Source organism: Odocoileus virginianus, chromosome 12 (genome assembly GCF_023699985.2).
Source record: "Odocoileus virginianus isolate 20LAN1187 ecotype Illinois chromosome 12, Ovbor_1.2, whole genome shotgun sequence".
Classification (NCBI taxonomy): domain Eukaryota; kingdom Metazoa; phylum Chordata; class Mammalia; order Artiodactyla; family Cervidae; genus Odocoileus; species Odocoileus virginianus.
The window spans coordinates 9,897,375-9,914,018 of record NC_069685.1 but is presented as its reverse complement, the minus strand read 5'-3'; the positions used below and the strand labels follow the sequence as shown (position 1 = coordinate 9,914,018).

The following is a 16,644-nucleotide window of genomic DNA, read 5'->3' as shown; positions in this document are numbered from 1 at the left end:
TATTTAGTCCTAGCTGTCATGTCACAAATTTATTGTCTTCTAATGGTTTGAAAATTGAAAATCTGTTTGTGATACTTTTTTCTCTTGGTTGAAATGGCCCATTTGCTCACATAAGAAACCACAGGATGGATGCCTCTGGTGGAACCTGTCTTCCTTTGTTATCCTGGTTAAGAAAAAACAGTGGCTGGAATTAAGAACTGTTCTGAGGTAAGAAAATATGAGGAAAGGAGGACTCTGAAGTGCCTCCCGCCTTTCCCTGACCATGGTTTGTGGAGTACAACTTTGGACTAAGAATGATTAAAATGAAGCGTATTGAAAAGTCATCCTGTCTTTTGTGCACATATTCCAGATCACATGGTCCTGAAGAAAGCAGGGAAATGATGGTGCAGCTGTGACCTTTGATCTCACGGAGGTGGAGGCACACAGCAGCGCATGCTAACTCTCTCCTGTCTGTCCACCTCACGCGCTGAGTCTCACCTGTGTCATCTCATCAATCGTGTGGTGGGGGCATCTCCCTCAGTTTTGAGCTTAACTTCAAACAACAGAATCACAGATGCAGTTGTTGTGGTTGTTATTTAGTTGCTAGGTTGTATGTGACTCTCCTGTGACCCCATGGACTGTAGCCCGCCAGGCTCATCTGTCCCAGGCAAGAGACAGAGGTTCTCCAGGCAAGAATACTGGAGTGGGTTGCCATGCCCTCCTCCAAGAGATCTTCCTGACCCAGGGATTGACCTGCGTATCTTGCATCAAACCTGGGTCTTCCTGCATTGCACGCAGATTCTTTTTAAGATACTGTACTGTAATATCAAAAATGTTTTCCTTATTTTTTGTTTTTTATGTATTATTTGTGTGAAAAGTATTATAAAGCTATTACAGTACCTTACTGCATAGCCTATTGTGTTAGTTGCGTATGTAGGCTGACTTTGGACTTAAGAACAAATTGGACTAATGAACACGCTCTAAGATGGGAACCCATTCGTATGTAGGGGACTTACTGTACATGTGAATAACGAAATCACTTTGCTGTATACCTGAAACTAATACAACATTGTAAATCATCTGTGTAGTTTAAAAAAAAAAGAGTAGCCAGTATTTATGGAGCACTTACTTATGCCAGGCGAAGTGCCCAACTTGCTAAGAGTGATCTGAGTTTTGAGCTGGATTCAGATTCCCACTTTGCCAGGTGTTTGCTCTGTGACCTTCCCCAGTTACTCAGCCTCTCTGAGTGCTACCGTCGTTTTCTGGATAGCAGTTGTGTTAGTTTACGCCCCATAGACTGCCTGGCTAAAGAAACGTATGTTTATTTTCTCCCAGGTCTGGAGGCTGAAGGTTCAGGGTCAGAGTGTCTGCAGAGTCGTCTCTCCTAGGCTCGTGCGCAGCTGCCTTCTCCCCGTGTCTGCAAGTCTCTTCTTCGTCTGTGTGTCTTAGGGACAGTTGTTTAAGAACCCCAGTCATACTGTTGGGTTAGGGCTCACCCTGATGATCCTATTTTAACTTAATGTCCTTTTAAAACCCCCATCTGCAAATAGACAGTAGTCCCTTTCTGGGGTACCGGACTTTAAGTCATTGACATGCATTTTGGGGGACACAATTCAGCGGATCACAGCAGCAGTGAAAGTATTTGTGTGCTCAAGTATCAAGGTATTGTGAGGATTAAATGAAATAATATGTGCAAAGGCCTGGCCCAGAAGCTTAGTTTGCACTCACTATTAACTTTTTTGCTCGAGGAGGAGGTGGAATCCTGCTTTCTTTATATTCCATCCAAGTGTGAACCGTACACGTTGCTGAGGTTGTGTTTGGAATACCTCCTGGCTTTTTTCATTGGATTCTTTTTCTTTTCCCTCCATTCATGAGGTCAAATTGGTGTGCTCCATGGCTGCTTTTCATCTCTCCTGTGTTTGTGTGTGTGTTCTAATTCGCTTCAGTCACGTCCGACTCTTTGCACCTCCATGGACTGTAGCCTGCCGGACTCCTCTGTCCATGGAGTTCTCCAGGCAAGAATACTGGAGTGCATGGCCATGCCCTCCTCCAGGGGATCTTCCCGACCCGGGGATTGCACCAGCATCTCTTACGTCTCCTGCACTGCCAGGCGGGTTCTTTATCACTAGTGCCACCTGGGACGCCCCTCTGGTCTCTCTCCCTAGCTAATTCTGCTCCCTGTCCACCTGGGCGTTGTTGCTTCCACTTTCTCTCTACCTCACGCGACTGTATTTCCCCCCCTGCCCCCCACCTTATTTCTGCATGCAGATTGGAAGTTTAAGGTGAGGTGTGGGGTAGAAAGGAAAATGAACCCGGGCTCCAGATAACTTACTGGTTTAGTTCAGACCTGCATCCCACGGCCCGGGCCTCATGGTGAGTGAGCTGTAATCCCTCTGGGAATGTTCCCTTGGAGGATAATGTTTGACCAGGCATTAGCAAACCATCATCATCCCAGGAATTCCAGATAAACACACATGAGTTTAAAATCCCAGGGTATAAATGGTCCCCAAATTTTACAAATCATTTACTTCTAGGAGAGAAAATGTATTTTATAAATGTCACTTAAAAAGCTTTTGTGGGCATTTTCACTCTTCCCTAAAGGGAGTTTCCCATGGTGTGTTCTCTCAAGTTGAGAAGGGTTAGTGCTCAATGTAGTTTTCCAGCTGGAGCTTGGTTTCCTGAAAGCTATTCTTGGTGTGGTGTCCAAGCGCAGCTGTTCACATCTCTTAATATTTCACTATGAGTCTCTGGGTGGGTGGAACTGATTAGAATTCCAAAAGCAATACACGCAGGCAGTTAGTGGAACTCTCTGGGAATATACTTGGAGAGATTTTTGAGGGAACCCCTACGTTCTGAAATTAGTTAAGTGGTCAAAAGAACACTTTCTGTACAGATTATCTGAGGAAGTGTCTTTTGCATTTTGCCTTGGTTTTCTTCTTAGATTGGTGGGACACTTTTCTTTTTATATTAAGGAACTGTTAAAATACGTTGTCAAGAAGGCATTCTTTGGGACTTTCCAGTGGTCCACTGATTAGGACTCTGTGCTCTCACTGCAGGGGGGCACAGGTTTGATCCCTGGCCAGGGATCTAAGGTCCCACAAACTGCACAATGTGGCCTCCCTACCCCCAAATAATAAAAAAATAAAATAGAAGAGTTTGTATTATTAAATTAAAACATTCCTTGAAATTATTCAGAATAGTTTCCCTTTCTAAAATAGGCTTATTTATTGTGGGTTGGTGGTGGTGGTTTAGTTGCGAGGTTGTGTCCGATTCTTGCAATCCCATGGACTGTAGCCCATCAGGTTCCTCTTCTCTATGGAATTTCTCCAACACGAAAACTGCAATGGGTTGCCATTTCCTTCTCCAGGGGATCTTCCCTACCCAGGGATTTAACCCGAGTCTCCTGTATTGCTGGCAGTCTCCTGCATTGTAGGCGGATTCTTTATCAAGTGAACCTCCAGGAAAAACGGTTATTGTGGGTTAGTATGACCTTGTTCTGTGAATGATCTTGTGTACACACAAAGCATTCTAATTTTTTCTTTTAAATACTTTATAGAGCTTTTATAGTATTCCACCCCGCTTATCCCAGGGTTGAATTTTGCTCTTTCCCAAGTACTGCTTGAGAAGAGAAGTTATATTTATGGGGTGGAAAGTAACTGTGGAGCTGGCTAGTATAAACATCCTTCTGGACCGTTATCCAGAATAATAGAGACAGGGCCGCAGAAGGCTTCAGAATGGAGGGTTCCAGCTGGCCAGGGACAGCTTGGGACGTGGTGTTATTTTTTAAAGTTTGCATTCGGAATCAACTCAAAACCATATGTGGGCTGGAAGATTACTTTCTGAGTTATGACATAAACTGACATTGTAGTGTTTTCTAGTGTGTGGTTTCCAGGGTTGCTCTGATGTCATCAGTAAGGCTTTAAAACAGATCTGTTTTTCACAGGCACCGTTTAGAACAGTGTATTCAGAAGCGTGCACTCTGCGCAATGCAAGCCGTCTGTCAAAAATATTGCATTGGCCAAGAGTTCGTTCAGGTTTTTGGTCCCATCTTACAGAGAAACCTGAATGAACTTTTGGGCCAATCCAGTAGAATGTTGGGGCATCCCTGTGGGCTCACGAGGGGAGAGGGTTCTTGCTTCCCCACCCCAAGGTTTCAGGATCTGAGCACATTAAGCACCTGGGCAGCTCTGAAACATGCCCATTTTAGAGACTGTTTGTGGGATTGAAAGCCCCTTTGTGGGATTAGCTCCTTTTCTCAGCCCTCCGGTCTTCGCTCACTTCTGGAGCATGGCCTGAGACCGGTCTGGAAGCTGTTCATGAAGCAGCACCTCTGGTCAGGAGCGCAGGCTGGAGAACCCGCGGGCTGGACTGGTGCACACCCGCTTCTGCTCTGCCGTCTGGGGCGAGTTACGTACGTGTCTCCCGTACCTGACTCTCATCACACCAGGTCGCTTCTCCATTCCTGACCTAATTTGTCTTGGGTTCTCCACTGAAATCTAAGATCCCCAGGCTAGGCAAGTTTTGTCGTCTTCTCAGTGGAATCTCTGTGGCATCATCTGTTTCTGCAGATATCTGAGGTTGTTTGACAAGTTTGGTTTGTGTGGATGGGTGTTAAGTGGAGAACCAGACCTGGGTTTGTACTGTAGGGTGTAAAATATGTGTTTAGGATGAGGGTTATTAGGGCGATTTTTAGATCAAAGTTTTTTTTTTTTTTTAAGCTTTTTCCTTCCAGTGTTCTCTTCGATGACATACTTAATTTGTCTTTTTTTAACCTTTAAAACTCAGCCTCTTTTTTTCCTATGACTTTATTTTGTGGGACAGTGCCCATCTGGGAGTTTGAGAGCTTGGGGTTTGTGTATAATAGATTGTATAACATTCAGATAATGCTTTTAGCTAGCCACTTGTGTGTGTTTTCTTTCTTTCCTTGGACTTGTGTGAAGAGGCAGAGGTAAGATAAACACTTTGGCATTGTCTGAGCCCCAGCAGGACTCAGAGCGGATGTCAGCTGCAGTCCTCGGGTCTTCTGCATGGTAATACTGTGGTTCTTTCCCCTTGATGGTCCTTAACTGCCCTCTGAGTCCTCATTTCTTCATGGAGGTCAGGTGCAGATCTTCCATACAGCCTCCCAGCCAGTCCTGAGCCCTACAGAGATAGATGGGCCTGCTTTAGGCTGCTCCAACTCCATCTCGGACCGACAGAGGTGGCCTTTCTGCAGGGACTGAGCTGGCAGGCGGGAGCTTTCTGGAAGAAAGCACTGCCCGTTCTCTCGTCCTGTGTGAGGGCCAGTGATGGTTAAGACCATTTCTCAGAGCTGTATCAGGGTTCTGGTCTAAACCTTGTTTTCATGTGTACTGAATCAGCATGTTCTAATGTGGCCTGGCCTAATGGAGAAGAACGATGATTAGCATCGATTCCAGAGGTCCCCAGCCTTTTGGGCACCAGGGACCGGTTTCAAGGAAGGCGGTTTTTCCACGGATGGCAGAGGGCTGTCGTTTCAGGGTGATTAAAGTGCATCACATTTATTGTGCTCGTATGAGAATCTAATGCCGCCGCTGATCTGATGGGAGGCTGAGCTTAGGCGGTAATGGGAGTGATGGAGAGCGGCTGTAAATACAGATGAAGCTTTGCTTTCTTGCCTGCTGTTCACCTACTGGTTCCTAACAGGCCACAGACTGGGGACTGAGGACCCCCTGGTCAGTTCCCATGGCTTCTGGCTCCTTGCTATTTGCCCAGGAGGCAGGGTGGGAATACGGGAAGCTGACAGGCAGACGTGGGTTTGAACTAGAGACAGCTAAGTAACTCGTACTTGAGCCTGTTTTCTCCTCTGGAGCAGAAGGCAGGTTTCTCATTTTTTCTCGCGTGTATGGTGTAGTAACACCGGGAACATGCAGCCTACCTGGGTGGTGGGAGACGGCGATGCTGGTGGTATTGTGGATGTTGATGGAGGGCTTGCTTTGTATCAGGTATTGTCCTCAGAGGTAAGGTGTCTTGTCACTTGAGCACCACCAAAACCACACCTCCGCTTTGCACATCAAGGCCCTCAGGCACAGAAAATGAATATAGCACATTGGCACTGAGACTTGGATTGATTTCCAGGCCCTCAAAAGTTTGCTCCTGCCACTGTCCAGGTGTATAACCTCTTTTCTAAGTTTATTTTTGGCTGTCTTGGTTGCAGCACGTGGCTCTTGAGTTGTGGCACATGGCTTTAATTGCCCTGTGACGTGTAGAATCAAACCCACGTCCCCTGCATTGCAAGGGGGATTCTGGACCACAAGAAAAATCCCCAGATGTATAACATTTTGATTATTCTGAAGGCTTTTTTTTGAAAGTATTTATTTGGCTGCGTCGGGACTTAGTTCCTGCATGAGGGATCTTTAGTTGTGGCATGTGAACTCCTGGTTGCGGCGTGTGGGATCTAGATCCCTGACCAGGGATCAAACCTGGGCCCCCTGCATTGGGAGCTCAGAGTCTTAGCCACTGGACCCCCCAGGGAAGTCCTCAAAGACTTGATATTAGAAACTAGAGCGACTTCTCAACTCTTGGTCACCAGATAACTACATTCACCTCCTGGAGACCTGCCTGAGGGCCACAGAGACAGCCCACTGATGAGAAAACGGCCTTTTTGCAGAGCTGACGGATGCAGTTGAAAGGGCTGTTTCTCTGTTCGATGGGAAGCATTCTCCTCCCCTCAGAGACTGAGGGGAGTGCCCCCCACCCCGCCATGGATGGCACACAGGCTGGGAACCTTGAGCTTTTGATGAGTCTCCAGACCCTTCTGGCTTCTCTGGGCATCTGTGCTTCATCCAGGATGTCTTGGGGCTCTGCCGCTACTTGGAGGTGCGGCTTGACAGGGAGCAGCTGGTCCGGGGATGTGCCCTGGGGCCTGGACGGTTTCTTATCTCCTGTGAGGCTCGGATGACATGTGGTTCGTTCTGCTCCTGCTAAGCGTTGGGGGGCCTTTTGCCAGGGCCTGTTGACAGCTCTAGGGTCCTCCTCTGTGTGTGAGAGCCAGTGTCCTCCCTCTCTTCTAGTGCCTTCCCCAGGCTTTAGAGAAAGATGTTTGGCTGTCTTCATCCCCGGCCAGTCTGGGAAAACACTGGCTGGGCTTGAATCTGGCAGCGCCAGGCCCTGCAGTGCTCTCCTAAGCTGTCCTAGTCGGTTCTCTTCTTCCAGACCCAAGTGTGTGTTTATGTCAAACTGTTGGATGGTCTGAGTCTCAACTCCGTATCCGCGTCTGTTCCCACACCATTAGGAAATTGGATTTTCTTGCCTTTGGCCAATTGAATGAAGGTTTGTGTGGCTGGATAGAGTTGTCTGGCTAGGGTGTGTTGTTCAAGCTTGGCCTTATGCTGAACCTCCAGCTTAGAGATGGAACCTTGCTGTCAGACAGGCAGACCCATGAATCACACTGGCTGGGCCACAGGGGTGATTCATGAGCCTGTCTTCCCCAACTGTGTCTTTACTACACCCCAGGTAGGGACATTTTGCTTCTGTAAACTGTGAGTGGGAAGCAACTGGGAGAGTGTTCCCTGCTTTTGATTATCTGAGTGATACACGTGAAGTTATACAGTGGAATTCTTCTTGTTCCATAAACAGTACAATAATAGTAATATAATGACCTAAGTTTCTTTCTTTCTTTTTTTTTTTTTTTTAATTTTTTTTGGCTGTGCTGGGTCTTTGTCGCTGCTCATGCCTTTTTCCAGTGGTGGTAAGCAGGGGCTGCTCTCGAGTTGCGGCGCACAGGCTTCTCATTGCGGTGGGTTCTCTCGTTGCAGAGCATAAACTCTACCCGTACGGACTTCCGTAGTTGTGGCACACGGGCTTAGCTGCTCCGAGGCGTGTGGGATCTTCCCGATCCAGGGATGCAACCCGCATCTCCTATGTCTCCTGCGTGGGCAGGCAGATTCTTTACCGCTGAGCCCCCTGGGAAGCCCCCTAGGAGGACATGTAAGTGAGGTTAAAAACAACATAGATTTGTAACAGGGAAGACTTGGTTAGAAATGTATGTTAACATTGGCACCGAGAGGAACAAATGTCTTGAAATAGATGGAACTTTTTACCTCTGAGCCTGGCTTAGACATGGTATTTCTCTGTGGCTTTCTTTAAAAAAAAAAAAAATGATTTATTTGGCTGTTACAGATCTTAGTTGTGGCATGCAGGATCTCCAGTTGTGCTACATATGGGATCCGGTTCCCAGACCAGGGATATAACCCTGGCTCCCCTGCATTAGGAGTGTGAGTTCTTAGCCACCAGACCTCCAGGGAAGTCCCTGGAGGTGTGGATTTGTTAGACACAGAGGGAAGTTGGTATCATCTGCCCATGACAGATGTTACTGTTATGGATGGGAAATTTTTTTTTTTGTTGTTCCTCATGTCACCCAGGGTAGCATACCTGTGGAATTTTGGAGAAAATTAGATATGCATGGTGTTTACGGTGTGCTTTGACCTGGGGCATCACAGGCTAGGTCTGCAGGCCCTGGGCTGCTCTCTCGCAGACGTATTGGAGTCAGACCTGTCTGTTACGTGCACAGGCAGTGGGCTGCGCCCTCTGAGTGATGCTTACTGCAGTCTGTTTTTGTCTCTGAGTCTTTGTCAGCCCTTTCCCCCATCTCAGCTTGGGTTCAAATCCTAGAACAGGAAAGAGAGGTAGTAAATATGCTATTGCTGTCCTCTAGCCCTCCCAAAGATACTGGCATGTTGCTCATCGAAATAGCATTTTCCTACCTGGGTAGAGCATCAGAGTCTTTCAGCACACATGGTTCCTGGCTGCAACTTCCAGCTTGACTTAACATTGGCACATTTTATGATGCCTGTAATCCCTACCCTAGAGGCTGGAGGTGGCGTCATCTTTTGGCTGTGTTGAGCGAGATGACAGAGTCACATGTTAGGATTGCATGTTAGGGTGATCAGGAAAGAGCGGCTGGTGGAAGAAGGGCTGGATCTGTGCCCTGAAGGGCGGAAAGGGTTGAGATGGATGGATAGTGGGGAGGAAGTTGTCCTGTGAACAGAGGGACAAGAGCCGGAAGGAAGAACAAATGCTAAACTGGAGATGGTGAATAAGTCAGTTTGAGAGTTTGGGAGGGTTTCTGTGGGGCAGTGGTTCTTGGTTTTAGTGTATCAGTAACCTCTGGGCCCCATCCCCAGAGTTTCTGGTTTAGTAGGGTCTGCGGGGGGGGGGGCCCGTGAATTTGCATTGCTAACATGTTTCCAGGGATGGTGATGCAGCGGATCCTCCCCAGCATCCGGGGAGAGGAGGTGCTGCGGGAGGAGTCGCCCTCGAGTGGTGGTGATGACGAGGGCCGCATCCTCCCAGCTCCGGGGGTCCCGGTTCCCACGTGTGCTCTGTTCAGGGGTTGCCCTGGGCAGCAGCCTTGTTGAGGTCTGGAGCGCCAGCCAAAGTGTAGGTTATGAGAAATCAGGGGAGGATTTTATCAGGATCTCGTTATTGGCGTTAGCCTTCTGTTAATTTGGTGGCAGAGGGGGAAGTGGCCAGAGGTGTTTAGACAAGCTGAAGGGCAGTACCATGTCTGGTGGGTGGGTCATTTCAGCAGTGGACTTGGGAGGATGATATGGAAAGAGGAAGAATGCAAATGTGACCCAACGTTTCCTTCAGCTTGGGAGCCTGGTGAATGGTGCTTACTTTGGCATAAAGGGGAAATCAGAACCCGGGCTGCTTTGGAGGGAACCTCTCAGCTATTTTAAAACTGAATTGAAGTTGCTTTTCTTCCAGAAAGATTGTTGTCTATTCAGTTTTCAAAATGAGGGGTCTTTGCCATGTTCTGTGACTTCCAATTGATTTATCTTTAATGGCTAAGCATTCAGTCACTTATCTCCTGGAACAATTTCCTCTTATACCAAGGTTTAAATGGAAAACTGTTTAAAAATGTCTTTGCCATTCCAATATAATTTTTTTTAAAATTTTTATACCCTTATAGTCTTTCTCTGGGCTTCCGTGGTGGCTCAGCTGGTAAAGAATCCTCCTGCCAGTGCAGGAGATGCCAGAGACATGGGTTTGATCCTTGGGTTGGGAAGATCCCCTGGAGGAGAGCAGGGCAACCCACTCCAGTATTCTTGCCTGAGAAATCCCGTGGACCGCAGAGCTTGGCGGGCTCTAGTCCATGGGGCTGCAGAGAGGTGGATACAGCTGAGCACGCGCGCACACACACAGTCTTGCCTCAAATATAAGTAAAATAGTATTGTTAAAAGTCACTTGTGTTATTAGCAGTAGAGCCCTGATTACCTTGGGTTGCATTGTCTCTGTTTTATTTTTCTGTAAGTTATCAGTTTCTTGTGATCTTATGACCTTCTGTGATCCTTGTGAACACACAGACATGACGTTACTTTTGGATCTTTCCTTTTTTCAGTCATGTTCCAAATTGGAGGACTTTTGGAACATAGTTCAGTTCAGTTGCTCGGTTATGTCGACTCTTTGCGACCTCATGAACTGGAGCACGCCAGGCTTCCCTGTCCATCACCAACTCCCAGAGCTTGTTCAGACTTACGCTCATTTAGTCGGTGATGCCATCCAACCATCTCATCCTTGGTTGTCTCTTTTTCCTCCTGCCCTCAATCCTTCCCAGCATCAGGGTGTTTTCCAAGGACTCAGTTCATTGCATCAGGTGGCCAAAGTATTGGAGTTTCAGCTTCAGCATCAGTCCTTCCAGTGAACACCCGGACTGATCTCCTTTAGGATGGACTGGTTGGATCTCCTTGCAGTCCAAGGGACTCTCAAGAGTCTCCTCCAACACCACAGTTCAAAGCATCAATTCTTCGGCACTCAGCTTTCTTTATAGTCCAGTTCTCACATCCACATTAGTAAGAGTTTACTTGAAGAAGAATCAGCTGTGAATTCTTAAATCATGCCTTTGCACTTGTCCTCCATCTCAGCCTCCCTGTGACTGTGTGTGGATGGCAGCCATGGTGACCTGCGTTCTCCTGCCCCTCCTCCACCCCAGGACCTGGAGGACCTCTGCATTTTGCCTGGAGCCACATCAAAGGGAGTGACAGTAGGAAACCAGATGCTGACCTGGATAAGAAAGGGGTCTGGGGAGCAGGGCTGGAAGTAAAGAGGGCAGTGCTTGGGGCTCTGATGGGGCCAGGGAAAATCAGACTAAAGAAATTGTCACAGCAGGATTCCCCCCACCTTGTCCACAGAGAGGGATCCGAGAAGGGGGAGTCCCTTACTTATCACGCAGAGAGAGAAGGAAACATTAGGGGTCGGTGACCCGCCAGCCTTGGCTTCCCAGCTGGTTCAGACAGTAAAGAATTCAACTGCAGTGCGGGAAACATGGGTTCAATCCCTGGGTTGGTAAGATCCCCCGGAGGAGGGCATGGCAACCCACTCCAGTATTCTTGCCTGGTGAATGAATCTCCCATGGACAGAGGCGCCTGGTAGGCTATAGTCCTTGGGGTCACAAAGAGTCAGACTCGACTGAAGCGACTTAGCAAGCATGCGTGACAGGCCAGCCCCAGCCCGGGGTGGCTCTGGCAGGACCGCAGCCACAGGTGGCAGTAAAGGCAGGTAGTGACAGAGCTGAAGGCGCCGCTGGGTGGACAGATGCCCACGGGGGTGGATCCTGGATGGGCTGAGTCAGCAGCCCGGCTTCGTGAGGGTGAGTCCTGTCCTCTCCGCCTCTCGCCTTTGGGAACTCCAGAGAAAAAGAAAGAGGAAGGGCTCAAGTCTTTTTTGGTTATAGGAGCCATTGACCCTGCAGACTTAGGGAAGGCCTGAGAGTGACCTTATTTAGGACCCAGAAGCTGTTGGGGCTTGGGTGTGGTGACCATTTAACCTGTTGACCAACTGGGACACTGTTAGTATTTGCATTGGGACTGGACCTGGTAGGCTGGGGTCACCCTAGGTATCGGGGCTATTCAGGTCACATTTACACATTAAGAGACATGTCGAACTGCTTCTGTAGCTTAAGTACCCCCTTCCCAGGGCCCTGAACTATTTTCAGAGGTTGGCTTTTTTGTTCTGTCTTAAAAAAAAATGACAGCAGTACTTTATTAGAACTATTTTGCTGTACTAAATATTTTACCAAAAATATTGTAATGGTTAGTTGGGTTTTGTTTCATAAATGTATCACAGTTTTATTAACTTTATCATGCTATTAATCCATTCCAGTTGTTTGCTACTCTGAATGATAGCAAAAGAAACAACTCTGTGTATGTCTGAATATGTCCTCAGAAGTCAAATTCTTAGAACAACTGGGTCAGATTGTACATTCTTGATATGTGTTGCCACTTCTAGGCATTTATGTTAAATCTAATTTTTCAGTTGAAAAGTTCTGATGGTTGAGCCACCAGGACTTGGAAATACTATGCAATACATGATTTTTTTAAGATGTCATTAAATTTTTACCACTTTGTAGTCCAAGGTCACAAGAGAGCTACTAAGGAGTCATTCAGTGAAGAAGCAGCTTAAATAAAGAGAACATTTTTGGGAAATTCCCTGGTGGTCCAGTGGTTAGGACTCAGCACTTTCACTGCCAGTGCCCACGTTCAGTCTTTGGTTGGTGCTGACTTTAAAAAAAAAACAAACACAATGTGAGAGTTGTGAGTTGTTTTATTTGGGGGCAAACATGAGGACTATAGTCCAGGAAACAGCATTTAAGATAGCTCTGAGAAATTGCTCCAAAAAGCTAAGGTCAGTGTACATGTGTTTTTGGTGATGGGGAAGTGCATGTATTCAAGCAGGTAATTTTTTATTTTGCAGAAGGTTGCTGCTAGTCACGAGGAGCAGTTGTCACCATGAAGGATTTTAGTGCTTTTCTAGATATGAGGAGATGCAAGAATTGGACTCATAAAATTGGCTCTTGAAGATATCGAACTATGCGAAGACCTCTTCTGCCCATTTTTCCCAGAGCAGAGAGCCTCATTTCTGCTCTCTACTCCGCACTCCTTTCAGGGGGTGTTGAAAACCAGCAGCTGCAGGGACTTCCCTAGTGGCCCAGTGGTTAAGAAGCTGCTTTCCAATGCAAGGGACGTGGGTTTGATCCCTGACTGGGGAGCTGAGATTCCACATGCCACAGGCAGCTACGCTCCCACGCTGCAACTTCCCCACGCAAAGACGCAGCGCAGCCCCTGCCACTCTCCGCCCTCTCCCCACTAAATCAGCAGTGGCGGCGGCACGTGATTTAGTCCTTACGGAGGCTGATGTGTGTGTATTCGGTCACTCGGTCGTGTCCCTGTGGAATGTAGCCCGCCAGGCTCCTCTGTCCGTGGGATTTCCAGGCAGGCATACTGCAGTGGGTTGGCATTTCCGTCTCCAGGGGATCTTCCACCACAGCGATCGAACTCGCATCTTCTGCATCTCCTGTGCTGGCAGGAGGATTCTTTACCTCTGAGCTACCGGGGAAGCTCTATAGCAGTAGATGGCAAGTGCCAATTTGTAGTTAACATTGAGGAAATAAGATCCTGCAAACCTAGTGGTATGACTGAAGAAAAAGGGGAAAAACACGTTTGTGGGGAGGGGGCTGGATAAATTCGGAGTTTGGGATTAACAGATACACATTACTACGTATAAAATAAATAACAAGGGTCTATTATATGGCACAGGGAACTATATTCAGTATCTTATAATAACCTATAATGGAAAAGAATCTGAAAAAGAATATATATATATGGGTATATATATATATATATATATATATATGAAGTGAAACTCATTTACATATACCGAAGCTAACATAGCATTGTAAATCAGCTATGCTTCAAAAATGTTGTTTGGGGGGAAGACATTTCTGTGGACAAAAGTAGACATTTTTTTTCACATTGTAAGATAAAATACCTCACACTCCCACTTTTATTGCTAATGCAACCTCTTTTCACATTGCCATGGAACAGAACTTTTAGACTGGATTATACTGAATTTAACTATGATGTGTGTGTGGGGGTTGTGGTTAAAAACATATTTTGCAGTGAAAAATCCCTCCTTGCTTTATTGACCGTCGGCGCACCACGGTCGAAAGATCAAGTGCTGGCTGTGTTGAGCTCTGTGTGGCTTGCAGGAGGAACATGATTGTCTTTATCTGCTCAGTGGGTAAAGAATCTGCCTGCAATGCAGAAGACAAGGGATGGAGGTCTGATCCCTGGGTCAGAAAGATCCCGTTGGAGGAGGAAATGGCAACTGACTGCAGTATTCTTGCCTGGGAAATCCTGTGGACAGAGGAGCCTGGCGGGCTACAGTCCAAAGGCTCACAGAGTCAGATAGACTGAGCACGCACACCCTTGACGACAGTCTCAGAACATCATGGGGATGCCAGTGACATTTCTTGTGTGGCCTGTGGATCATACCAGCATGAAAGTAGCACATTTTCAGTAATGGGTTCTTCCATTGTGAGTCAGCCACACAGCTGACTAGTCAGCTACTAGTTATAGAATAATGGTGGTCAGCAAAAAAAAAAAAAAAAACCCTGAATCTGCCTGACCTCAGCAAGAACTATAGCTGGAAAGTTAGGTTTGAGAGAACCATGCATGCAGATCATGGGGTTGGATGAAGTGAAGGCGCTTTGTGGAGGCTGCATGGTAACTGGTTCAGGCACTGCTGCTGTCTCTGCAGCCTGCCAGCCTGTGTCCGGGGTGACCATTACCGACTATGTTACAGCTTGCTCAGAGGAGTCAGATCAGTCTGCAAACAGGAAAGAAGAAGCGTCTGCAGAGTTCAGATGTGAAGACATCCTGGTTCGTTTGAAAGCATTCCTGAGTTGTTCCCAGCTCAACTGGCCTGTAGAGAGTCAAAAGACCCAGGAAAGATGTCCCTCAGGTTTAAATGAGAGACTGTAGTCCATTCCAAAATGGTGAAGTGTGCAGGCAATTATGTGCTAACCGTCCAGAAAATAAAATGTTACTATGTGTATGACACTCGGATAATACCGCCTAAGTTAAAGGGGTCAGATAACTTTGAATTTTATTCAAACGACACCACCCTTATGGCAGAAAGTGAACAGAAACGAAAGAACCTCTTGATGAAAGTGAAAGAGGAGAGTGGGAAAGCTGGCTTAAAACTCAACATTCAAGAAACTAAGATCATGGCATCCGGTCCCATCACTTCATGGCAAATAGATGGGAAACAATGGAAACAGTGACTTTATTTTTGGGGGCTCCAAAAATCACTGCAGATGGTGACTGCAGCCATGAAATTAAAAGACACTTGCTCCTTGGAAGAAAAGCTATGATCAATCTAGACAGCGTATTAAAAAGCCAGAGGCATTACTTTGCCAATGAAGGTCCGTCTAGTCAGAGCTATGGTTTTTCCAGTAGTTATGCATGGATGTAAGAGTTGGACTAGAAAGAAAGCCATGTGCCAAAGAATGGATGCTTTTGACCTGTGGTGTTGGAGAAGACTTTTGAGAGTCCCTTGAACTGCAAGGAGATCCAACCAGTCCATCCTAAAGGTCAGTCCTGAGTGTTCATTGAAAGGACTGATGCTGAAGCTGTAATACTTTGGCCATCTGATGCAAAGAACCAACTCATTGGAAGAGACCCTGATGCTGGGAAAGATCAAAGACAAGAGGAGAAGGGGGACAGAGGATGAGATGGTTATATAGCATCACTGACTCAATGGACATGAGTTTGGGCAAACTCTGGCAGATAGTGAAAGATAGGGAAGCCTGGCATGCTGCAGTCTGTGGGGTCACAAAGAGTCAGATACAATATAACAGCTAAACAAATCTATCATCATGGGCTTTCCAGGTGGCTCAGTGGCAAAGAATCTGCCTGCTAATGCAGGAGATGCAGGAGATTTGGGTTTGATCCCTGGGTTGGGAAGAACGCCTGGAGAAGGAAATGGCAACCCACTCCAGTATCCTTGCCTGGGAAATTGCATAGACAGAGGATCCCGGCAGACGACAGTCCATAGTGTTGCAGAGAGTCAGACACGACTGAGTGGCTGCGCCTGCATGCACTGTCATTGCTAACTGTGACTTTGGTCAATTACTCTGGAGTTTAGCAGTCACTTCATATAAGGAAGATTGGACTCCGGAATTTTGTTACACTAGACTTAAAAATATCTACAAAGGCTTGGCTCACAGATGACTGTTAGCTGACACTCATTTTCTTAATCCTTTAGGTATGCAAACCACTCCCTATTTTCATAATCACAGAATACATTTTTTTCAAAGTCCCAAGTTAGTAGTGAGAAACTGAACCTTTGAGTTCCTTGTATAGGGTAAACTTATTTCTGAAAATTGAGGTTGGTGTGTTCATGTTTATTGATAAGAATTTTTGGGGGGGCTGGTTATTTAAAAATTGTTGGTTTCCAAATTTTCCATGTGAAGGGTGGATTTTTTTTTTTTTTGGTTAAAGATAAGGCGGCTGGAGACCCTAGGCAAAGGAGCTGTGACAGTTTACCTGGGAGTCGGATGTGAGTGAAACTAGGGCTTCTCAAGTGGCGCTGGTGGTCAAGAACCCACCGGCCAGTGCCGGAGGCATGAGAAACTTTGGTTCGCTCCCTGGGTGGGGAAGAGCCCCTGGAGAAGGAAATGGCAACCGACTCCAGTATCTTGCCTGGAGAAGCCTGTGGACACAGGAGCTTGGTGGGGCCAGAGTCCGTGGGGTTGCAGAGTCAGACACGACTGGAGCATCTGAGCCCAGTACAGCCTTAAGGTGACCGGAGAGCCGCCAAGCCTTTGTTAAACAGCTGCAGCATATTAAATAACTGGTTTGC

General features: G+C 46.9%; 1 protein-coding gene across 5 annotated transcripts in view; it reads left to right on the top strand.

Moving 5' to 3' along the window:
- ARHGAP10 (Rho GTPase activating protein 10) overlaps positions 1 to 16,644 on the top strand; it is a 410,479-nt gene that overhangs the window by 91,591 nt on the left and 302,244 nt on the right. Inside the window, exon 1 of one of the 5 annotated variants that reach the window (XM_070474783.1) lies at positions 7,722 to 7,926. The exons of the other annotated variants lie outside the window; for them this stretch is intronic. Within the exon in view, the coding sequence (XP_070330884.1) occupies positions 7,842 to 7,926 (85 nt within the window). The 5' untranslated portion in view covers positions 7,722 to 7,841. Of the gene's footprint in view, positions 1 to 7,721; positions 7,927 to 16,644 lie in introns of those variants that run through there. 5 annotated transcript variants of the gene reach the window in all.